The 26000-nt window shown below is 39.9% G+C and overlaps 1 protein-coding gene and 1 long non-coding RNA gene across 6 annotated transcripts in view; one reads left to right on the forward strand and one right to left on the reverse strand.

Moving 5' to 3' along the window:
* Window positions 1–10082: 10082 nt before the first annotated feature.
* Window positions 10083–11821, reverse strand: LOC103886818. Its single transcript, XR_004185814.1, has 3 exons — window positions 11732–11821; window positions 11277–11427; window positions 10083–10250 (listed from the first exon to the last, which is right to left on the reverse strand). It is a non-coding gene; the product is annotated as an uncharacterized LOC103886818 (long non-coding RNA).
* A 98-nt stretch (window positions 11822–11919) lies between these two features.
* Window positions 11920–26000, forward strand: part of LOC103886823 (syncytin-1-like) — a 78323-nt gene continuing 64242 nt past the window's right edge. For all 5 annotated transcript variants that reach the window (XM_031669569.1, XM_021942330.2, XM_021942344.2 and 2 more), the window contains exon 1: window positions 11920–12131. Coding sequence is in view for 3 of the 5 variants with exons in the window: in XM_021942344.2 (XP_021798036.2) it covers window positions 12074–12131 (58 nt within the window). In the remaining 2 variants the exon portion in view is untranslated. The remainder of the gene's footprint in view (window positions 12132–26000) is intronic.

Genomic DNA, 26000 nt, shown 5'->3' on the forward strand with positions numbered 1-26000 from the left:
CTATAAAGACACATGCACATGTATGTTTATTGCGGCACTATTCACAATAGCAAAGACTTGGAATCAACCCAAATGTCCATCAGTGACAGACTGGATTAAGAAAATGTGGCACATATACACCATGGAATACTACGCAGCCATAAAAAAGGATGAGTTCGTGTCCTTTGTAGGGACATGGATACAGCTGGAAACCATTATTCTCAGCAAACTATCGCAAGAACAGAAAACCAAATGCCGCATGTTCTCGCTCATAGGTGGGAATTGAACAATGACATCACTTGGACACAGGAAGGGGATCACCACACCCCAGGTCCCATTGTGGGGAGGGGAGAGGGGGAGGGATAGCATTAAGAGATATACCTAATGTAAATGACGAGTTAATGGGTGCAGCACACCAACATGGCACATGTATATATATGTAACAAACCTGCACGTTGTGCACATGTAACCTAGAACTTAAAGTATAATAATAAAAAAAAATACAGAGATACTGGACTGTCTCACAGAACTCTGGATTCCTATGCTGATGGATGTTAGGAACAATTGGCATAGGAAGACAGAATGGTTTATTGTACATGTTTATCTCTGTTTTCTGAACAGCAGCAGCATCACTGAAACACATTTATGTATGTTTTTTACCTTTCTTGTCCTGCAGATCACCTTCCTTCACTTCTTTGGTCTCCCGTGGCAGAAGAGATGATAGTGACAGTGTCCAAGCTTTACATATTAGATCCAGCATCCAAGCAGTTCTGAGATCCCTGGAGGGCTCCGACTGGTTCGACTTAGGTCAGGTGTCCAGCCCTGAATCAATCAAAGGTGGCCAGGGTCACATTTTCCTGTGGCTCTTTCTGCTTCACACATTATATGATTAGGTGCAAAGGAGCAGTGGAGTTTCTTTCTTTTTTTTTTTTTTCTTTTTTTTTTTTTTTTTTTTTTGAGACGGAGTCTCGCTGTGTCTCCCAGGCTGGAGTACAGTGGCGTGATCTCGGCTCACTGCAAGCTCCACCTCCCGGGTTCACGCCATTCTCCCGCCTCAGCCTCTCAAGTAGCTGAGACTACAGGCGCCCGCCACCACGCCCGGCTAGTTTTTTTTTTTTTTGTATTTTTAGTAGAGACGGGGTTTCACCATGTTAGCCAGGATAGTCTCGATCTCCTGACCTCGTGATCCACCCGCCTCGGCCTCCCAAAGTGCTGGGATTACAGGCTTGAGCCACCGCGCCCGGCCTCTTTTTTTTTTTTTTTTTTTTTTTTCTTGAGACAGAATCTCGCTCTGTTGCCAGGCCGGAGTGCAGTGGTGTGATCTCGGCTCACTGCAACCTCTGCCTCCCAAGTTCGAGCGATTCCCCTGCCTCAGCCTCCTAAGTAGCTTGGACTACAGGTGCGCACCACCACATCAGCTAGCTTTTTGTATTTTAGTAGAGATGGAGTTTCACCATGTTGGCCAGGATGGTCTCGAACTCCTGACCTCGTGATTTGCCTGCCTCAGCCTCTCAAAGAGCTGGGATTGCAGGCGTGAGCCACTGAGCCTGGCCTAGGAGCAGTGGAGTTTCAAGAAAAAGCCATGGAGGTACAAAGCAGATAAAACAATAGGCAGCCACATGTTTGGAAAGCCAGGGAAAATGCTATTCTTAGATGTTACCTTAGGAGAACAAAGACAATGTGGATCACTAAGAAAAGTAGATTATGGATCAGAGGGTAACAGGATTTATGTCTGCTGGCAAAAGTGCTTCATAAGCTCTAAAATAGCATTTCAGTCTCAATAGATATAATATTTCTGCCAGCTCAACAAGGCTCACTTGAGTTGTTATATTTACATTGGGTTTTTTGTAGTTAAGTGGAGCTTCTAAAAACTATTTTCTGAAACTGCATAGCTATTCTCTGTTCTTTGTTACATTTTCTGATCTAATGCCAATATAACAGTACTAATGTCCTTTAAATTGTCAAGGATAAAAGAGATGAATGAAATAATTTCGAAAATATGTTTCCTCACATTCAATATCCAATTCACTTATCTGGGTGAATTTCCTCTCTCTGATAAGCAACATGCCCCAGCTTGGGAGTTAGACACACTTGGGTTTAAATTCTGACTAATCTGCTTACTAGCTCTCCCGTCTTGAGCAAGTAACTCTTACTCTTCAACGAGTAAATGTCCCTACATCCTTAAAAATTTCAGCATCTTCTTCCTCTTCAATGAACCTTCTCACAGTCTTCTTGCTTGAAAGCCAGCTCGTTTCTAAGAACATTTCCCCTGAGGTCTTCTGAAGATTGGCTTATGTTCGTTTTCTCATATCCCACTTGCCTTAGATGTTGCCCGCTCCCCAAGTTCTCATCCCCAACTGTTATTGTCAGATACTAGGTATCCCTTTCCCTTTGAAACAAAAAAAATAACAAAATAAAATGGAATTTAAAAAATAAAATAAACCCTGCTTTTGTGAAACTTTCACATTCATTTGTACAAGCTTCTTTTCTCCTTTAACAATCAAAATTCTGTGGACATACCTTTATTCATTGATCCCTTTGTCATCAATCTAGGTACCCCCAGAGGGCAGCCTTCTTCTCCCACCCAAACTCTTGCCATCATTTCAGATGACTTCAACAACCATGAAGATGCCTTCACATTTTAGCCTCTCCATTCCTAGACCACCTCATTTTCAATTTTCCTCTTTACAATTGTACTGTATCCACCCATCTCCCATAGTCAAGTCTTGGGCTGTGTCATCACTAGAAATGGTGCCATCTCTGAAATCCTGAATTAAAACCATTATTAAACCATTAAAAAGCCATCTCTGAAATCCTGAATTAAAACCATTATAAAACTATGATTTTAGAACCATTAAAATCATGGCTTCCTATCATTTCAGCTCACATGTTGGGTACTGCTGCAGCAACAATTTTTCACCCTTATTATGAATTCTGATCCATTAACCCCACAATATTCTATCTACTAGGCCCCTGCCCCTTGTTATCATTCTTTGACTGACTTACGTTCTATAATTCCCTATCGTGATCACCCTTTTGCAAATATCATCACCTCCGTTGACTTCCTCTGCTTTTTTTCCCCACCTACCCATAAAACTCTAACCTTGAATTCACTCAGCCACACACATTCCTATTACCTGTATCCAAGCAGCAGAGGGTTGCTGGAGAAAATCTTCCAATCATCTTTATAGTACTAAAAATAGTGTTCACCAGCTCCATTTGGGATCTCACTCTTGCAACCCTAGGTTTTCATATATGCAAATCCTTCCTACCTTCTCCAAATCTCCAATACTTTCCTCCACTACTCTTCAGAGGTGGCAATATCCTTTACTTCATTGAGAAAACACAGAAGCTTTCAAATGACATTCTCCTCATTTTCCAGTGCCATGTCAACAAATCTATCTCCATGTTCCCATTCTCTCCTTCTACCCTCCTGATAATGCAGAAAATATCCCTTTTTCCATAGGCCAGTCCTTCCACATGAGCTCTGGGTTTCATTCCATCAACTCTCAGGGGCTCCATTCATCTGTAATCCTTTCTAGTTTGTACCTTAGTTTCTTGCTGTCAACTTGAGTCTTCCTATAAAAATCCAACATGTTCTGATATAAAATTGTCCCTGGACCCCCACATGTCTCCCTACATACTGCTGTTTCTCTCTACTTCCTTTATAGCCAAACTTTTAAAGTAAGTTGTTGCTTGATTTTTCCATTTCCTCTGATTTCTTTCATTCTTCGATCCATATTTTCACATTACCAAAAGCAAAGTGTGATTTTGAGTCCTCATATTATTTTATTTCTTCGCATCCAACCCCAACATCATTTTTTTTCTATTTCTTAGGCTTCGTTGCCATACCTATCTTGATCTTCCATGATATCCTCATTCTCTAATCACAAATATTTATCATCTTCTTTTTCTCAAAGTTTCAATATCCAGCAATTCAGCAAAGCTTGACTTTTTTTCCTTCTCAAAATCTAACTCCAACTGTTCTTTCCATTCCCTGCAATGATCTCTACTCAGTCAACGAGTACGTCTCTGTTCTTAGTTTCCTGACAGCTACATTAAGCCAACTGGGTACTGCTCAGTCTTCATTTTTTTTGCCTTCTCAGCAGCATTGCTACTTGTACTGCCAACTTCACCTCATGCTGGCCATTCACTGAATTATCCTTCTAACTGATCTGCCTGACTTAGGTATGTACGTTGCACAACATTTTAATTTCCACTGTCAGTCCAACTTCCTAATACACAAGTTGTAAACAGTACAACTCTATAGCTCTTTCTCCAACCCCTCTTCCTCTCTTTGCCACATACTCAAAAAATAATTAGTTGCTTATTTCGTCTACAAAAAAATCTCTGGGCCAACAATCAAATTCTATATAATAAAGCTCTTATTCACTCATAGAACTTCTTCTCCTGTAGTTTTTCACATATTTATTCTAACCACATTTCACTCTCCACAGTTACCTAAGAACATCTTGCACATCCTATTTTTGCACACCGTATTATCTCTCTGATATGCCTTTTTTCCTCTTTTTTTGCAGAATAAGACCTGTACTATTACTCTCCTGTGGTATGATAATGAGAAAAACCCATAAATATACAGTTTTGTTATCAAACTGTAGGCATGTTTATGTTACGGTAGAAACTGTATGTTAAGGGTGGATAGTTAATAGAAAAACCAGGCTGAAGGTAACAATTAAAATTAAGCACACACATACATCTTAAACATTTTATTTTAATTTTATACATAGAAAACATATTTATTTATAATCTTGGGATGCATAGCCATGGCCATTCCTTAGATTAGCCAGATTTTAGTTCTCCATCATCTTTCTGTAGTGGCTTAGGTTTCTCCATTAGGTAACTAAATTCTATGATTTCCAGTCTCCATTTTTTTAAGACAAATAACTAGCTAAATTTTTCCAAATAACCTGCATTTAGAAGGGAATGCTTTTTGTTTTTCATATTTTTTTCTCCAAACTTAGAGAATGGTCTTGTCCACACCAAATAAACATTTTTAAAAAATGTCTTGCATTCATTCAGTCTTTCCAATGCATTCAGTTTCATTAGAAACATCTCTTTTCATCCTCATAATTCATGGATTATGTGCTAAGTTTTAAGTTTACATAATTATTTTCAAAAGCATAACTGGTATAAGCAGATCTCGGAACAAACACCGCTGTCTCTGAATGTGCATAGAAATCTGCTGGTGAGAGCCTACATGTATGTCGGTCAATGTTCTCTAATATATGTAAACCCTGTGCTCATTATGTTTTTTCCTTTCAAAGGGCAGCAGATACCTTTATGTTTAAATAGTACAAAATCGGCCTTGAAATAAGGAGAAAAATATTATTTGCAAGTGCAAATCATTACAGCAAATGAGTCATTTTTTTTAGTGGTAAAATTTACATTCATTTTAATTAAAATGTCTTCACTAATGGTCAATTATCTAATTAGCATTTTTCAAAAACTGGTAACTACATTACTAATAATGTAATTAAGTATGTTATTATGTCTTTTAGTTGTATATATAAACGGACATTTGAAGTTCAGCTAAGTTAGAACACTCTAAAGCTAGTGACATCTCAAATTTTTTTAGTACATGCAGTGTATATACAACAACATTGCTTCAGGTATAAAGTTTATCTAAACAGATGTTGTTTATTAATACCATTAGTCACGTTTTTACCATATGATATAGTAGGAAGCAAAAAAAATGAGATCATTTAGCATATAATATTGCTTACACTTTCATTTTTTGAAAGCTGTAAGAGGAATTTAGAAAAAAATTCTTTTGCAGGTTATGAGCACATTTACATAATTGTTTATTTCACTGGTGATCATTTTTCACTTCAAATATTAAAGAAGATGGAGCCATCTCTCTGGCAATAAAATTGTTATAAAAGTAATCAACACTGGTCTAAGAGAGATCAAACTCAACTATCCTCCAGAGAGAGAAAGACTTTATGGTTCTTAACTAATATCTGCCTTCTTAAGGATTATGAATTGCTAGTAATACACTTTCAGATAGATGGTATTCTTTCTCAGTATATGCTGTTTAGAGTAGATACTATGGTGGAATGCAGATATGAGTCATAAGAGTTTTGGTTACTATTTCTAACTCTTAAATCACTGCCATTAAAATAGAAGTAGTTGTAGAAAATTTAGTAAAATATTATTTAACTATATAGCTACTAAATTTATGTAGTTTCTTAAGAATCAGTGGATAGACTCAAATTTATAACACCTAAATTTAATTTTTTTGAAAATATTTTATTATAAAATGTTTGTACATATTTTGGGGGTACATGTGATATTTTGATAGCTGTATAGGAGGTATAATGAAGAAATCAGGGTAACTGCAATATCCATCGCCTCAAACATTTATCTTTTGTGTGTATGTGGAATATTAATATTACAATTCTTCTTTTCTAGCTATTTTGAAATACAAAATAAATTATTGTTAACTATAATTTCCCTACTGTACTACTGAATACTAAAACTTATTCCTTCTGTAATTTTGTGTCCCTTAACCAACTTCTCTTCATCCCCTCTTCCCTTCCCAAACTCTGGTAACCACATTTTAGTCTCTGTCTCCATGAGATCTACTTTCTGAGTTCCTGCATATGAGTGAGAACACGTAATACTTAAATTTAATTATTATGTTGAAAAGAAAATATTTGCATAGACTCCTTCAACTCATTCCTGTGCTCATGCAGGTATTCTCCTTGAGGAATATTTATCTTTCTGAATCAGCCATCACTCTTGCCTTGACCTTTATCTTCCCTGAGAGCTAAGTCCAGGCAGATGAACTGAAGAGAAAGAAGAGAGTGCAGTGTAATTGGCAAAAAGGTGATTAAGAGGCAGCAATGGAACCAAGATGAAAATGACTCTGTGAACTGAGGAGGTGGAGGCTCCCCTCCTCCATCCATGAGCTCAGGTAAGTGAGAGCATCTTCGCTCGATAGACTAGCAAGGGTGCTGGGTCAGTTTCTGCAGAGTTGGAGAAGGCAGAGACCATGACGGTGTGTTGCAGGGACAGCCAGGGCCCTGCAAGCTCATAGTGGGGCATAGGCTGTTAACGGCAATAGAAAAATTGTATTTGTTGACATCTCTTATCTGTCATTTTTCTTCTGATGTCTAGCCATGTCATATACATTAAGAATTATCAATTAGGAAAACAGTGACCATGTTTTGTACAAATACAAGATTGAAAAGGCTGCATATTTCCTTCTTTCTACACTTGTCATTCTTACTATTTGTAGCTGTAGAGTATGCATAATTTTTCCATGTGCAAAAATGCTGTGCGTGTGTAATAGACTATTGACTTTATCATATATTTGAGTAAAACTGAAGAAATAATAAACAACGTTGATACTTGTGCAGAAATATGATAAATGTGTAACCATGGTACTCATTAAGTTAAAAGCTCATTTTGCTTCTGCTTTGGAAGAATCTGCTGAATGTGTCTGACATTTGAAATATAAATAACTTATGAGATCTTAGAGATAAAACAATAAAATAAATTTATTGAATTTTATCTGTTTTTAAAATGTCAGCATTGGTTTGTAAATACATTGCTTGACATTGCACATTTCCAAAAGATTAACTACACTTTTGCAATCTTAAAATATTTTAAATTTTCTTTCTGAGTTTTTCCAGTTTATTGGGGAAAGAAGCATAAGAAAAAAACAATAGAAATGTTTTGTTGTAAAGGTGACCAAAAGATAAGTTTAAATACAGAGAATTGGGCACTGTGTTGAATGTCTCCATTATTAGCACATAAGCGATCTTAAATAAATGTCTATTGCATTAGACACTCTTTAAAACAAAGTTATCAGGGCTCTGCTTCAAAGGACAGGCTGGCAACATATTTCAGGAAGGATGTGATGATTCTAACGTAGACTTTGACCTATGAGAGCAATATGGCAGTGAAGACTCGTGGACATTGTTCACTTCCTGCCTCCCCCCAGCCCTCAGAAATGTTAGGGGCGAGAAAGAAAGAAAAGCCTGTGTTGCATATTTTCCAGGCACCAAATGGTATAAAAGGGCAATCTGATACTGCAAACTTTGGCTAATAAAACAAACTGACACAATTAAATGACCATTGAAAATAAACATTGTGGTTTCAAAGATTTATTGATGATTTACAGTGAAACTTTTTATATTAGGCACTGCCTTGATGTGGAACTGTTGCCTTCCTTTTTGTTTATTCAATAAATACCTGCTGAGCACCTGTACCCACCAGGTGTTGGTGCTTCAGTGGTGGACAGAGCCCCTGCACTCATACAGTTCTCACTCTATGGGTTGGGATGCAGACAGCAAATCAGCAAACAGACACAAATACACAATACAATTTCGAATGCCAGGTGTTTAAAGCATTCCACCTGTTTTTTTCTGAGGTAGTGGGGCAAATAACTTTCTGCTGGCTTGATCTGTGCTGATTAGGACACAGATCTACATAGATCTACACAGATCTTACAAACTATGGTTTGTAAGAAACCATAGTTACTCAGAAATATAGAGGAGTATTTATATATTTATTACACATATATAATCAATAAGGATGCTGGGCATTTGATTTTTATTTTACTTCAATGACAAAATGAGTCTAGTAATATTAGTTGTCATAGTTACTAGTACTAATTTAATGTTAATTTACTTAACATTTTAGCATAGGAAAAGGGTTATGGATTTATTATTTGTAAATTAGAAACACAATAAAATCTAGTTAAATTACTTGTTCTGGTATAAGAATCAGCATATGTGAATTATTTTTGCATTTGTTTAATTATAATGAAGTTCTTAACAAAATGAGAGCTATTAAAGGCCCAGGGCAATGGTACCTAAACTTCAGCTTGTACTTAGGAATGGCCCATGAACACTGATAAAAGGCAGATTCTAGGGCTCTGACATAGAACATTCTGATTATTTTATGTGCTGACTATTGTCCAGGAATCTGGGTTCTAAATAAGCATCCTGAGTGATTCTAATAAAGATGGTCCTGGATCCCCATGGAGACGCAGTCTTGTTGGGTTATATCAGATATATGTGAGTTGATTTTTTCTTTTATTTCTCAATGACAGTCAAGCAAGTCCAAAGGGAACAATTTTAGGAGCTCTCTAAGTATCTAGTGACCAGTAGCAGAATGTATTTTACACAAAGAGTAATAGAGTAGTTTTATGCTGTAAGACCAAGTTCCTGGCCTCTGTCCCAGAGTAATGTAGGATCATTTAATTGATTACCAGGTGGACGGATCACTGCAACCTCCACCTCCCAGGTTCAAGCGATTCTCCTGCCTCATCCTCCCAAGTAGCTGGGATTACAGGTGTGTGCTTCCATGCCAAGCTAATTTTCGTATTTTTAGTAGAGATGGGGTTTCACCATGTTGGCCAGGCTGGTCTTGAACTCCTGACCTCATGATCCACCTGCCTCAGCCTCCCAAAGTGCTGGGATTACAGGCATGAGCCACCATGCCTGGCCAGCCTGGAAATTTCAAAATGGTCAATCAGAGAAATAATTTTAAATGTGCTACAAAGTAATACTGTACTCCAAATAAGTTATGCATTCATTTGCTTAACTTTCATCCATGAAATCTTTAATTACTGCTTGTACTTTTGAAATCCTTTCCTACTGTGCAGTTTGTAAAAGCTCAAAATAGATACTGACAGCTAAAAGTAAAATAATCTAACCACATTATATTTCAACATTTAAGAAGAAAAAGTTCAAAACTAGTTGTTATCCTGTTTATTTCTGTAAATGCAAAACTCTCTTAATGCTTTTAGGTGAAGTAGGCCCAAATAATAGGCTATATTCTGTCATGTCTGACTAAAATAAAAATTCAGCCTAAGGAAACTCCTTTTGTGACATTATTTGTTCTACAAAAAGTACAAAAGTTAGCTGGGCGTGGTGGCAGGCAGACATTGTATCTCCATGCTGCTTACTCTAGGTTGCAGTATGTTCCCAACACATTTTAATCGTTTTAAAACGGTATTTCAATTTTTCTTTCAGTTTGTATGCTCAGCCACCTGTATGTTTTCTCTGCACGTTTCCAAACTGAAAGAAAGGATTTTTTTTTCTAATAATGTATTAATAGAGAAATCTAGATTTTTGGATTAATATTCTTTAATAAGCAACTTGTTGAACAGAACGGGTTGCTCTCTAATTGATTATGATTCCCACTGGAACATTTCCCCAGGCTGAATGAAGGTCCAGGTTTTCTTTTCTTATTCTTCTTTCCATCCTCTATTCAGTTTCAGCTGAGAATCTACCAAACTAAGCTTACGGTGACCAATCAATTTTAGGCAGGAAGGGGCTGCACTGATTGGCTCAGCTGCTTCCTTTTCAGAGAAACTAAAGCCCACGGGCCCATTTACCAAAGCGGGTGTGTTCTTATCCGTGTTTTCTTATTTTTCAAGATTCCAGACTAGCTATAAAGCAAATGGTATAACTGCTAGCTGATGGGAATTTCTGGAATGGGTTTAAGTGTGAGGAAGACAAAGGCCTAGTGGTAAGGTCAGCTCTGGAGGTAGATTTCTTGGATTGCAATCAACTTAGTTGTGTGTTGTTAGGCAAATTACGTAATTTTTCTGTGCCTCAATTTCTTTGAAAGAGGGTGTGTAATAGTATCTATCTCACACCGTAATTGTGAGGATTAAGTGAGGTATTCCACCAAAAGTATTAAAACATGCAGTTAAACTCTCAGTGAACAGTATGTTTATACAAATTACAAACTGTCAAAGCCTTAAGTCTTGAGCTCTCTAGGAGAGTTAGGAACCCTCCTATGGCATTGTCTTCTAAAAATCTGCTGCACAAAGTTGATGTTTGCATCAACTTTAGAGATCAAATGGATTACTTTTATGAAGTTTGGGGCAAATGAATTAGACACACACAGGAACCCCCTCCCCCAACACACAGAAGGTATGTGGATACGGAGAATTCAAAAGTCTGAGGGTGGCTGTGCTCAACAGGTAAAGGGATGCTTAGAAAACTGCCTTTTTTGACCAGGCGCGGTGGCTCATGCCTGTAATCCCAGCACTTTGGGAGGCCGAGGCGGGTGGATCACGAGGTCAGGAGTTCAAGAGCAGCCTGGCCAAGATGGTGAAACCCCCGTCTCTACTAAAAATATAAAAATTAGCCAGGCATAGTGGTGGGCGCTTGTAATCCCAGCTACTCGGGAGGCTGTGGCAGATTACTGCTTGAACCCGTAAGGCGGAGGTTGCAGTGAGCCGAGATCTCCCCATTGCACTCCAGCCTGGGCGACAGAGCAAGACTTCCTCTAAAACAAAACCAAAAACTGACCTTTTCAGGAGGAAGTCGGGACCTTCAGTGAGGATGGCTGGCGACCAAAGAACTGAACTTTAACACGTGAGTTGGTCTCCCTGCGACCACAGATGTCCAACGCAGGCCCACCTCCCGCCGCCTGGAAGGCCCAGGTGTGGCTGGAGGGCGGCTGAAAGGGTCAGAACACGAGATTATTCTCAACTTTGGGCTTTTACACAGCAGTTTCAAAGACAAAGGGGCTTTTCAGGTAGGTTTGGTTTGCCGTCCTCCTCCTCCCAGGTCTGAGCTTGTTCCCCAAGGTCCCCAGCCATGCTTGGGACGTCCTTCAGTTTGCCCCATTTTCTTCGGGCCACCCCGCGCCCCTAGGTTGTCTGCCGTCCCTCCTAGCGAGAGGTGGATGGCCGCGACATTCCAGGGAGGAAAAATGGACGGGTGAGGGGGGGCAAAGACGCCCTTCTGACCTCCTACCTCACCTCGGTGACGCGTCCCACCACGCCCGCGAGGAGCCCGCAGGCTACGCCTTCGCCGCGCTAGCTCCCGTCGCTCCGATCCTCGGCGGGGGGAGGGGCGCGGTGCGGCCGGCGCTCTCTGATTGGCTCCCGCGTCGGCGATCCACGCCACGATTGTTCCCTGCGACCGTCTGGCGCCAGCGCACTGCAGGTGGGGAGTGGGCGTTGGAAGTTGCTGGAAGTTGGAGGCAGGGGAGCGGTCACTCGCGGCGAGCGCCGGCGGCGTCCAGGGCGCAAAGTTGAGAGCAGTCCCTAGTCTGAGCCTTTCAGTCGCGCTCCAGTATCATCAGTACCACGGACTTCACCATGGACTTACCACTTGCTGCGGCCCCTCAGCAACCCAGTGCACCTGCCACTCCACCAGGTAGGTACGTCGAGGCACCCGGGTGTCGGACATCGCGCCTTCGCCGCCCTTTGCCGCCGCGGTACTGCCTGAGTAGTGTGCCTGGGAGAGCTGTGGGGATTGGGGCCGGTCGCTCGGTGCACTCCTCCCGCCGCCCCTGGAAGGGAGGCGAGGACAAGTTTTTTTTTTTACAGGAGAGCCCTCGCTTCGAGCTGCCTCCTCCCTCCTCCTGCGGCGTGCGCCTCCAGACCCTCATCCGCCGCCAGGGCCGGGGTGGGCCGGGCGTTGGGGCCGGCGACAGCCCCCGGGGAGGGTCTTCATATAGACTTGAGGGTGTGCATGCTGGTCCCTGCCCTCCGCCGCAGCGGGGCTGGGACTCGGTGGTCGGGTCCCGCAGCCGCCCTTGGTGCGCACGGGCTGGGGTGTAGACGGGGCGCGGAAGTCTGTATTTCGCAGAGGCCTGCGTGGTGGTGCTTGCCCCGAGCGTGGCTCTGAGCGACCACCGGAGAGGCTGATGCACCGGTCTAGGTGTGAATGGTGCATTAGAGATGGCGTTGATGGGTGCGAGGGGCACAGAGAGGCTTAAGTGCTACTGCACTTTGGAGACAGTTTGCGTTGGAATGTGGTTTAAGGGAGACAGAGGCAACAGTTTCTTTTCTTTTTTTTTTTTTTTTTGAGACGGAGTCTCGCTCTGTCGCCCAGGCTAGAGTGCAGTGGCCGGATCTCAGCTCACTGCAAGCTCCGCCTCCTGGGTTCACGCCATTCTCCGGCCTCAGCCTCCCGAGTAGCTGGGACTACAGGCGCCCGCCACCTCGCCCGGCTACTTTTTTGTATTTCTTAGTAGAGACGGGGTTTCACCGTGTTAGCCAGGATGGTCTCGATCTCCTGACCTCGTGATCCACCCGTCTCGGCCTCCCAAAGTGCTGGGATTACAGGCTTGAGCCACCGCGCCCGGCCATGCAACAGTTTCGAGAAGGCAGAGAAGTTATGAAGGTAAGTCAGAGGGAGTTATTCCCAGGATTCTAGCTGAGAAAGTTGCAACCTTGTTGATAGAAGCAGCCACCTTTACCTCCTGGCCCAACCCTCAAAAAAGCACCTGGCAATGTCTATGGAAGGGTGTCATTTAAATGAGGCCAATTGAGTTTGATGGTTAAAGGGCCTAAGAGTTACTGAGAAATCAACAGTGTTGTGATGGGAAAAGCAGCGCCATTTTTATTCAGCAAAGAAAGTTTGGAAATATTTTATTGTGAGAATTGAGGATAAGATTTAAGGAAGTTGTTGATGGGGTGTGTGGTGGGTAGAGTTAGGTGACTACTCTAGCCTCAGACTAAAGGTAGTTGACTCTTCAAATTTTACTTACAATTATTTCAAGCATACTTAACCTAGAAGTAAGTATTTGCACTTTACACGGGATACTCATTCGCGGTCCTTAGCTAGAATGTGCTCCTTGTTGTTTAGTCTTCAGGGATTTCATTTATAATACAGGATTCCCCCTTGTCCAGACGACTTTTCCTAGCAGCGAGCTGGAAACCTGACATTAGGGTACAGGCTGCCCTGTGCTTTACTACTTAAAATAAAAGTATGTGGAAGGAGTGTAAGATAATTCTGCCTTCTGTTGAAATCTCGTATTGCAGTCATAACTTCCAGTTAAATAGTAAAGTACCTATCCCCAACTATCTTGAATAGCAGTTGTAATGTGTATCATGCGAATAAAGTATTGGTAGTGAAATTAATCGTGTATTTGAAGAAAATACCATTCTCTGTTTATTAATAAATTGATCAAAATTTAGGGTTTTTCATCTTCTCAGCTCTGTGGAGGATCCTCTCTGTTTCCCACACTGACATACAGTGTATGACCTTATAGCATATCAAACTCCTGACTTAAATAGGCTGCTTCCAGTATATCAGCAAATGCCAACATTTTGCTGATGAGGAGCAAGGGAGATGGACGTATACATTTACATTTCTTTTAGGGAGACAAGCATATGTTCACATTCTGTCTCTTCCCCCTCTTTCTTTCCCTTCTGCCAACCCCATGTCTGCCATAGGCTTACTCCTCCCCCTCCCATGCGGCAATATTTTCTTTACTATGCTAATAGTAAATACCTTTTAATTTATATAATGCATATACGTTTTTAAAAGTGATTTGATAGTAATGAACTCATTTGAACATCTCAGCAACCAGAGAAAGTTCTTTTCAGTACTGAAATGAGCAGGAGAATCAAGGGAAGGAGATAGGACTTAAAACATTTTTGACATTCTTCTTTATTTAGCCAAAGGTCTTGAGTTGGTACCTTGGGACTACTATAAATTTGTACAGCCGCGTATAGCCCTAATTTGTGTAGTACAGTCGTGTACTGCATAGTGCATAGTGAGGTCATGAGACCTCATATATGATGCTGGTCCCACAGATTATAAGGGAACTGAAAAATTCCCGGTGCCTAGTGAAGCTTTAGTATTCGTAATGTCTTAGGGCAACACGTTATGTTTTTGTGGTGATGCTGGTGTAAACAAACCTACTGTGCAACCAGTGCTGTAGAAATCTAGCATATAGAAATGTGTACACTTGTGTAACTCATACTTTGTATCCCTTGTAAAGGTGAACATAGTAGACCAGAGTGAACAAGGTATAAATGTTAGATGATTGGTGAAAGAGATTGGGAGGCCTTTGGTTATAATAAAAATATGATAGGAAGCTATCAGATTTTTAGAAATACACTTTGTATTTTAGAATAGTTTGAAATTTACAGAAAGTTGTGAAAATAATAGAGACTTCCCAAATAACTTACATCCAGTTTTTCCTGTTGTTAACGTGTTACATTAGTATTGTCATTTGTCACAACCAGTGAAACAGTATTGGTACATTATTATTGACTAAATTCTTTACTTGATTGATTTCTTTAGTTTTTGCTTAAGGTCTGTATTAGTTAGCTGCCATAATAAAATACCATAGACTGCATGGATTAAACAACAGAAATTTATTTTTTCACAGATCCGGAGACTGGAAGTCTGAGATCTGGGTGTCAGCAGGGTTGGGTTCCAGTGAGGACTCTCTTCCTGGCTTGCAGAGGGGCACAGTCCCCTTTCCTAGGTGTGTGCTTTCAGTGTGACTGGTTATTGTTGATGTTAATTTGGTCACCTGGCTGAGGTAGTGAAGCAAGATAATTTCCCTGACCCCTTTGCTGGCAGGAACTGGGATGTGGGTGCCAAAAGTAACCAGCCACTTAGGCGCTGGCAGGTGCAGACCCCACTTACTGGAACCCCGTGTGCTCAACCCCCTGTGGGAGGGAACACGCAGGTAAGCGAGTGCGGGAGCCGGGTTGAGTGCTTTTCGGCGCTGGCAGGAGCAGAACTCTGTGTGGACCCTGCGGCCCTAGAAGGAGTGTTACAGTCAGTATTCTTTTAGCTTTGCCATCCATGGACAGTTTAAATGCTAACAGCTCAGTGAAAGGTAAGTGTGACAGACAGCCTCTTGCACCTGCCTGGAAGAGAAGTGGCTGTTGGAATATGAGAAAGGGTGAATATGAAAGATTTTCCTTTCGACTGTGTTAAGATTCAGAGGCTTGCTAGACTTTGAAGTAGAAATATGGAGACCATTGAAAATGTGAGTCTGGAGTTCAGGGTATGGGGCAGGACTTAAGATTCTATTTGGAGGTTGCACATTTTATCTTTAAAGGATTCCATTGTATTTTTCACAGTAAGAATTTCATTTGATAGAGCAAAGAGCCTATGGTGATTTGAATAGAATGAGAAAAATTTAAATCAAACTTGTTTTTTTCCTGAAAGCATTGTGAATAAAAATAAGAGTAAAATATAGGTGATTTTCAGTCAGCATCTGTGACCCGTCTGTATCTGACCTGAGTCCCAGCTGATATAGCCAGTTGAACAGTAGAAAATTCAGAATTTGATTTGCATGTCTTAAAGCTACTGAGGAGAAGAATTAGACATTTATTTTTTCCCCCTAGGAACTACGTGCATATATTTTTGAGCCTTATCTTTTTTTTTTTTCTTAGAGGGAAACCAGTCAGGAGTGGGAGGCCTCTGAACAAGCTGTATTCTGTGTAGCCGCCAGCTTCCATTTTTCTCCAGGCAGAACGCTGGCCCTCAGCACCTCTTTCTGCTTCCCCTTGGTCAGACCACTGAGGACTGCCGCTCTCCTGTCTGACTCCTCCTGTTTCGATGAGTAATATAGGGAGGCTGAGGGTTTGATATTATTTGGCTCCATATTTTAAAAAGATATTTGGTAGTTATATAAAGTTCCATCTAATTTGATCAGTACTACTCAGTACTACTTATAACTAAGTTGTCGTACAGAAATGGATCCTTTATTATTTAGAAAATATACTTTAAAGTTAATAATATTGGGAGAATTCCTGGTTCTTTCCTTTTCTCTTCCCTCTCCTTTAGTTCTTTATTTATTTTTAGAGCTTTTTGTACTGGTACATCTTCCCTTTCCTGGGGAGTTGGTTTTAAAAATTAGATTTGCAAGAGGTATCCTTTTGGAGGATGATGAAAGCCACTTGCACTCGAACTTAAGGAAAATTTTTTTAAGTTCCCTGTGTGCCCTTTTTAGATCCCATCCCAGAGAGGAGTGACTTCTGCAATATTGTGTTATTTCCTTCCTTTCTTCAGAGTGTTGTCAACAAATGAATATATGTATGTGGTAATAAACATGAAATTTGCCGTCTTCACCATCTTTAAGTGTGTAGTTCAGTAGTGATAAGTGTACTAACAATGTTGGGTAGTAGATCTCCAGGACTTTTTCATCTTACAGAACTGAAACAGTTTATTAATTAAACAAATCCCTATTTTCCCCCAGGCCCAGCCTGGCCTTTTGTTTCTATGAATTTGACTGTTCTAGATATCTCATATAAGTGGAATTTCACAGTGTTTGTCTTTTTGTGAGTGGCATATTTGAGTTAGCATATGTCTTCAGGGTTCATCCGTGTTGTCACATATGATATATGTTATGTGACTTATAAAAGCCAGAATTTCTTTCCTTTTGAAAAGCTGAATAATGTTCCATTTATAAAATTCTTAATGTTCATGTTACTGAATTTATGACATTCATGATTTGCAATATTTTTATACCTAGTTTAGGAAATTCTTCTATATCCTGAGATCATAAAGATAGCCTTCTATATTTTTAAGAAATAATTTTTTTGTTTTAAAACAATATTAAATTTACAGGAAGGTTATGAGTACAATTCAGAGAACATTTTTTTTTTCTGAACCATTTGAGAGTAAGTTGCTGACTTGATGACCCATCGCTTCCGAATATTTTGTGATATTTTCCTAAAAAAAGGACATTCTTCTGTGTAATATTAAAATGATCATCAAAATGAGAAAATTAATTCATTTCCATCATCACATCTTTGACTTTATTCAAGTTTTACCAGTTATCTCATCAAATTCTGTTTAGCAACAGGATCTAGTTTGGAATTACAGGTTGCATTTAGTTCTCATGTCTCTTTAGTCTTCTTAAGTCTAGAACACTCCCTTTATTGAAGTGAGATGTATTCCTTCCTCTTCTGTTTTCTGGGAGGGATTGTATACAATGAGTGTTAATTATTTTTTAAATAGAATTCTCCAGTAAAACCATCTGGTCCTAGATATTTCTTTCCTTCCCTTCCCTTCCCTTCCCTCCCTCCCTCCCTCCCTCCCTCCCTCCCTCCCTCCCTTCCTTCCTTCCCTTCCTTCCCTCCCTCCCTCCTCCCTCCCTCCCTCCCTTCTCTTTTCTTTCTTCCTTCTTTCTTTCCTTTCTTTTCTTTCTTTCTTTTCTTTCTTTTCTTTCTTTTCTTTTTTCTTTTTCTTTCTTTTAGATGGAGTTTTGCTCTTGTTGCCCAGGCTGGAGTGCAGTGGCACAACTTTGGCTCACTGCAACCTCTGCCTCGCAGGTTCAAGTGATTCTTCTGCCTCAGCCTCAGTAGCTGGGATTACAGGTGTGTGTCACCACACCTGGCTAATGTTTTGTATTTTGAGTAGAGACGGGGTTTCACCATGTTGGTCAGGTTGGTCTCGAACTCCGGACGTCAGTGATCCACCTGCTTCAGCCTCCCAAAGTTCTGGGATTACAGGTGTGAGCCACTGTGCCTGGCTGTCCTAGAGATTTTTTTCCCATGAGATTTTCAATTACAAATTCAGTTTTCTTAACAGTTATAGGGCTATTTAAATTCATATTGGGTGAGTTGTAGTAGTTCATGCTTTTTCTGGAATTGGTGGGTTTCACCTAAGAAATTCTATATTAGCTAATCTATGTGCAGTTTTATTCTTCTTTACCTTATATAGACATATTTTCAGTGAAAAGATAATCTAATATATGTATTTATAAAAATAAATGTATATTTTATATCTGTATCATATAATTTTATATCTGTATCATATAGTTTTATATCTGTATCATATAATTTGGATCAAGCTCTAGATGTAGCCAGGACATGAGTGGCAGGCTATATTTGGCACTGATGGGAGTCTCAGTGACCTGTAAAGCCTATGTGTCTCTACACACTTCAGAGTTTGCTCTGCATGAGTCTTTGACCATGTGAATAGCTATACTGTGGCTATACTCTGCAGACAACTCATTCTATTTCATTTTTTTCCATGACTTATTATTCAAAATAATGTGATACAATGAAAATCAGATTTGCTATGGTCCCTGACCTCAGGTTTGCTTAGAGTCTCTGTAGGGGTTACAGAGAAGTAATTAGGAAATCAGAAATCAGTGTGGTTAATGTTCTGATGAGGAGGCAACAGGTCCTCATGAGAACAGAGAGAAGAGGTACCTATTTTATTCTCTGCATCTCTAGTACCTGGTACAGTATCTGGCACATAGTAGGGTCTCGCTAAATCTTTGTTGAATGAATGAATAAACTCAGCTGGGTGATGAATACACTCACTTTTGGGGAGAACTTATGACTGAGTCAAGTTAGTGATATCTATAGGCAGTAGATGAATGGAGGTAATTCTCTCATGTGGATGCATTAATATTCAGTGTCATAGAAGAACAGAAAGCTTAGCAATCTAAATAATCATCTAAAGCTGTCTGTTTGCAAGTGGGGAGTGGTTTTCAAAAGTGATTGCAGACTGAAGGCTAAGAAGAAGTAACTCTGACTAAAGTATGTATTTGACAAGGTTAGCTATGAACCGGAATTGATTTTTATGAATTAGCATTTTTGGTTCTGGCTGTTGTGTTTACCATTGCTAGGTTTAGTTTCTAACATATCTTAAAAATAATGCTCTCCAAATGAATGAAAAATATTTTTTGTGAAGCGTGATACAGCTTTCTCCAGGTCTTACCTACTAGTCTTATTCATACTCTCTTTGCTTTAAATCAAAACTTTTCTATGCTCTAAATATATCTGTGATAAATCATGAGTTTACCACTAATAATGGCGGGTCATATATTTGTGTTTTCATATGCCAGGTACTGTACTGAGACCCTGCCATGGGTTATCTCATTTAATCTGGACAGTGGCCTGTCTGTAAGGAAACCAAACCCAGGGCTCCCATTTTACAGAAGAGGCAACTAAGGTTTGGGGAAGTTAAATAGTGTTACCAAGGTCACTTAGGTAAGCCTAGGACTCACATTTGAATCTAAGTCTGTCTGACTTCATTTAACCACTGAGCTATATGTGCTCTTTCCAATGTTTCATATGTCTTTTTATTAAACAAAAATGGCCAAGGATTTAGTTTTACTTGTGTATAGATCCTTAGAAAGTTCATCCGTTAAATGAGGAAAGAGTTTGTTGTGAAATAACATATTAAGACTCCCCTAAAAGCAAATTACAGAAACCCACTTTAAACTAGCCAGCATGGCTGGATGCAAATGCCCCAATAATAAATACAGTGCTCTTCCTCTCTGTGTCTGCTCCTTTCTCCACTTCCTCTTTCCCTCTCCCTGCTTATCCCACTGCCCCACTCCCTCTTTCATTCTGCTTTTCTTTGAGTGTTGGCCCATTCTTTCTTGTCACAGAAGCAGTCCCAGTTGAAACCAGCTCCACTTGTGATTCTAGGAAGAAAGAGTATCTTCTCTGGGAAGAAAAGGCCTGGGGAAGACTCTTGGTCATGGGGACTGGGGGCTGCGACAGAACTTTGTGAACTGTGTGGAATGTAGCTGTTGGGGTGACAACATATCCATACTTCATCTTGATAAAGACATATCATTTGATGGTTGAAAGCTATAATTATTTAAAGATAATACACAATATATTTTAATAGCTTTATCAAGATATAATTCACATACCATAGGACTCACCCATTTATTTATTTATTTATTTTTGAAACGGAGTCTCACTCTGTCACCCAGGCTGGAGTGCAGTGGTGCCATCTCGGCTCACTGCAAGCTCCACCTCCCAGGTTCACTCCATTCTCCTGCCTCAGCTTCCCAAGTAGCTGGAACTACAGGCGGCAGCCACCATACCCAGCTAATTTTTTTGTGTTTTTAGTCGAGACGGAGTTTCACCATGTTAGCCAGGATGGTCTCGATTTCCTGACCTCGTGATCCACCCACCTCGGCCTCCCAAAGTGCTGGGATTACAGGCGTGAGCCACCGTGCCCGTCAGGACTCACCCATTTAAAGTGTACAGTTCAATGGTTTTAATGTATTCACAGATGTGCAGCTATCACCGCTGTGTAATCTGTAACATTTCCATCACAAAAAAACCTTGCACCTGTTAGCAGTCATTACCCATTTTTCCCAAACCCCTCGGCCTTAAGCAACCGCTCATCTACTTTCTGTCTCTATAGATTTGCTTTATTCTAGACATTTTATGTGAGTGGGATCATACGACATGTGGTCTTTTGTGTCTGACTTCTTTCACCAGCATGTTTTCAAGGTTCATCTATCTTTGCGTATCATCATGCATTTCTTATTATTGCCAAACATTCCACTGTATGGATATACCGCATTTTATTTGTCTGTCTGTTGATGGACATTTGGGTTGTTTTCACTTTTTCGCAATTATGAATAATGCCGCTGTGAACATTTGTGTAGAAGCTTTTGTGTAGATTTAAGTTTTCAGTTCTTTTGTGCGTATGCCTGGTAGTGGAATTGCTGGGTCATATGATAACTGTGCTAACATTTTGAGGAACTGTTTTCCAAAGTGACTGTACCATTTTACATTCTCACCATCAATGTGTGAGGGTTCCAGTTTCTTTACATTCTTGTCAACACTTATCGTCTTTTTGATTATAGGCATCCTGGTGGGTGTGAAGTGGTATAATGCATATTTTATAACAGATTGTTTTGTTTGTTAAATAATGGCCTGTTTTCTTGTCTTCTTGCCTTGTATTGGAGCTCTCCCAGTGGGTTCTGAACCTGCTCCACCTCATCCAGTCATCCAGGTAGGCACACCATGTTGATCAAAGGATCAGAAATGTATGTTTGTTTGTTTTTCTTTTTCTTTATAAATTTCATTATTTACAAATCTAGACAGGGATTATTCCTATTTTCATATTAAGAAAGAGGTTGTAAATGCCAAGGTTACTTGATCAAGGTTGGAACAGGGATTTGTATTTAGGATTTATTAGGTGGTAGAGAGCTGCTTGCTTCAGATCTGCAGTGTCAGCTACTTTGATATGATAGGTGGCATTCATATGACACACATCTCGCTTGTGTTCACTGTGTTATATGTAGTTCCCAGCAAACTAGTTGTATCTGTACTGTTTTTTCCTAGAAATATGAAGGCAAGAGTAATGTTTTAGGAATAATCTTTATTAAATTGTTCATAAACTTCACTATTTTAATTTTCATTAGTATAAATTACTTGCAGTACACTCAAAACCGAGCTGCTTTTCTATGATTCACAATTGTTGCTTCTGACTACTTTATTATGGCGACTTTTGTTATCAGCCCTGTAGAGCTATTTAACATTCGCCTTGGGGTCAGTATAAAATTTGATACTCTGGAAGCCTGTATTCAGAGATGCATAGATGGTCTTCCATTGGTGGCTTTCTCCCTAGCCCTAGAGCAGTTCGTGTATCCAGATTCCATACTGAGTCTTGCCGGAGTACAGCGTAAGAGAATCTATGTTGATCACATCTTATGCAAAAATCTGTGTTGATCTCTTGCTGCCCATTTGCCACATATCACTATATAGCTTGAAAGTCAAGCACTTGTGCTTTAGAATTGCTGTTCAGCTCATGCTTAATATTTTAATGACATCAAGCAATAACAAGAAGAGATTACACATATTGGCAGTACCTTCTAAATCTGGAATAATGTGGTGATCTCCGTAAGATAAAACAGGAGCTTGCAGGTATTTAACAACACATATTTGTAAAGATGATAATGTGCCAGGAATGTGCTGGAGGATATAATGAACAAAATGGATAAAAATCTCTGTCCTTATGAAATGTACTTCCCAGTGATTAATGATTTACTGTGAGATCATTTATAATGTGTACCATCCCGATAAAAAATCTATTGTGATTTTTTTTGGTAACAGTGTCTGAAAACTTTAAAATTTGAAAAAAGAAAATTAAGGCATTAAAAATGTTTAAATTGGTGCATTTAGATAGTATATTATGTAAGTGATTATTGGCTAAGTACCCCAAAGGCAAGATATTACAGATCCCAATCTAATCACTAAAAGTTAACACTTTTTATATTGACGTGATCCTTACTGAAAAGTGTATTTTTTTAGTGAGAGGCAGTGCAATCTCAAAATCAACATCATACCTCTAAATTGATAAGTTGATATTGTATCAAATAGAAATCTCATGATAATGAGGCAGGTCAGGATTTGAATTTTTCATTTCTTTAGAAGCATAATTTGGAGACTTGTAAAATTAACAGGACAGTTGAAATTGGCTTTTATTTTTAAACATCAGACAGGTAATGTGCTGATGTAAAAAGGTTGAGGAAGGAGATTTGGGATCTTGTAAAATTAATAGGACAGTTGAAATTGACCTTTAGTTTTAAACATCAGACAGGTAATGTGCTGATGTTGTATAAAGGTAAAAATAATCATCACACTTAGGAATTACAAAAGGATCAAAATAGACCGTTTTTTTGTTTTTTGTTTTTTGTTTTTTAAATGGATGTGGGTACTTTTTACCCAGTAGTACCAGGTACCTGGAGATGAATGCTTTCAAGTGAAATAAGAAAGGATCACAATTCTTATTTGGGCTAATGCTTCTTATAGGCACAGCAGGAATGAATGAATGAATAAATGAATGAATTTTATTAGCATATGTAATAAATAAGTAAAAAACTTCACAATATAATTTTAGGTAGTGATAAGTACTGTAAAGTCAGTAAAGTGGGGTCTATGATAAGTGAATTAGCTAGTCACTTGAATACCTAATAAATATCTAAACTTATTGTGGCCAAAAGGGAACTCCTGATTCCCCTCACCACCAACTTCTCACCAGGGGATGCTTCTGTAGATTGTGAGGTCTGGGAAGCTTTTGAAGCTGTTATTTGAGTTGAGATGTGAATGGTGAAGTATCTGTGTGCATTCTGGGTATGGAGGTGGGGAAGCGTTGGCTTAGAGGTGGAAATGAGTTTAGTGTGTTGGAGACAGTCAGTATGAAATGTTGAAATGTAGCCAGAAAAGAGATAGTGCTAAATGAGGCTAGAGAGGTGGAAGGGGCCTTGATCTTTTTTTTTTTTTTTTTTTTTTTTTTTGAGACAGAGTCTCACTCTGTCTCCCAGGCTGGAGTACAGTGGCCTGATCTCGGCTCACTGCAACCTCCGCCTCCCGGGTTCAAGCAATTCTGCCTCAGCGTCCCGAGTAGCTGGGACTACAGGCGTCCGCCACCATGCCTGGTTAATTTTTATATTTTTAGTAGAGATGGGGTTTCACCATATTGGCCAGGCTGGTCTCGAACTCCTGACCTTGTGATCCACCTGCCTCGGCCTCCCAAAGTGCTGGGATTACAGGTGTGAACCACCAGGCCTGTCCAGGGGCCTTGATCTTTTAGGGCAGAATGAGGAGTTAGGATTTCACTTTAATCAAGGCATTAAGTCTGTAGAGTGTTCTAGGTCTGGGGATTGATGGCCCCATGACTGTGGATACTGTGTAGAGGCAGAAGAGGAAATGGGGACCTTTCTGAGCTGTTGTCTGGGTAAGAAGCCATAGCAGCCATCTAGATGGAGCCTGGGCCAGCTTTGGCAATGTACTTTGCAGACAGAGCTAAAGAACTTAAGTGTGGATTCTATGTGGAAGGCAGGAGATGATTTCTAGGTTTTGTTTTGTTTGAACAACTGGATGTGTGATGGTTCAGTTACTGAGATGGGGAAAATTGGAGAAGTTGATGGTGAGGGGAATCAGAATATCCCTTTTGGATGCAATAGGTTTTAGATACTTCTTAGATAGTCAAGTGAGGTAGCTTAGTGGGCAGTTGACTAAATGTCTGTAGTTCAGTGGCAATGTCGACTAAAATGACAAAGGTAGGTGTCAGCAAAGTAGAGCTGACTTCAAAGCCATAAGACTGGATGAACTCCGCAAGGGGATGGGCTCTTCAGTTTGCTTCCTTAAATTGAGAAAGTTGGGCAGGATGGTCTTTAAGGTCCCATCTTTTCCAGAAAGTTAGATGCTTATTGAATTTTAGAGAGTCTCTGTAAGAAACTTGAAAGTGACGGGAATTTTCTGTAAAATGCCTTAGCTTCTTTTAAATCATGAAAAGGATGAATAGGAAGAAATACAGACATTTAAATATTCCGCATCTGTATTCATTCTGAAATTGCTTGCCCACAAAGCATGATATGTATGATATGTAACTGTGATAAAATATCCTTCTGAACGTGAAAATAATCTCCTTCATATTGTAAGTTTTCATTTAAACTGAAATGGTCAATGTGAACTTATTTTTATTAAAAAATTTTAAACAGCTTTATTGAGGAGTAAAGTGACACCCAAGCTGCACATATTAGAAGTGTGAGGTTTGATGTTTTGACATAGGTATCCACCCATAAAGCTCTCACCACTAAAGATAATAGACATGCCTGTCACCCCGACAGTTTCCTCATACCCTTCAGTACTGTCTCCCTCCTGCCTCTGATCCATAGCCAGCCACTGATAAGCTTTTTGTAACTGTAGATTAGTTTGCATTTTCTAATTTACATATTATATAAATGGAATCACACAGTGGGTAATCTTTTGTTCTGACTTCTTTCACTCAATTATTTTGAGATTTATCCATGCTGTTTTGTGTGTCAATAGTTCATTTTTTTATTTGCTAAGTAATGTCCTATTGTATGGATATGCCATATTAATTTTTTCAGTCATAATGAAGTTAGACTACCTTCTTTTTCCTTTCAGCAGGTCTTCTGATTTGCTGGCATTATGTGCCATTATGTGCCACTGTGAATCCAGAAAATTTGAGACGGGTCTCAGTTAATTTAGAAAGCTTATTTTGCCAAGGTTGAGGATGCACGCCCCTGACACAGCCTCAGGAAGTCCTGATGACATGTGCCCAGGGTGACCGGGACACAGCTTAGTTTTATACATTTTAGGGAGACATGAGACATCAATCAACATATGTAAGAAGTACATTGGTTGGGTCCAGAAAGGCAGGACAACTTGAAGCAAACACAGGAAGACTTGAAGCTGGGAAGGAGCTTCCAGGTCACAGGTAGGTGAGAGAAGAATGGTTGCATTCTCTGAGGTTTTGATTAGCCTTTCCAAAGGAGTCAATCAGATATGCATCTATCTTAGTGAGCAGAGGGGTGACTTTGAATAGAAGGAGACGCACGTTGGCCCTAAGCAGTTCCTAGCTTGACTTTTCCCTTTAGCTTGGTGATTTAGGGGCCCCAGTATTTATTTTACTTTCACACACCTAAGAGACTAAACATGGGAGTATATATACACACAGAGACACACTCCGAACTGTCTTTATAGAAGGGCTTCCTTGTTCTTGTATTCATCCCCCTTCATCCTGTTCAGG

This window comes from Papio anubis, chromosome 8 (genome assembly GCF_008728515.1).
Source record: "Papio anubis isolate 15944 chromosome 8, Panubis1.0, whole genome shotgun sequence".
Taxonomy (NCBI): Eukaryota; Metazoa; Chordata; class Mammalia; order Primates; family Cercopithecidae; genus Papio; species Papio anubis.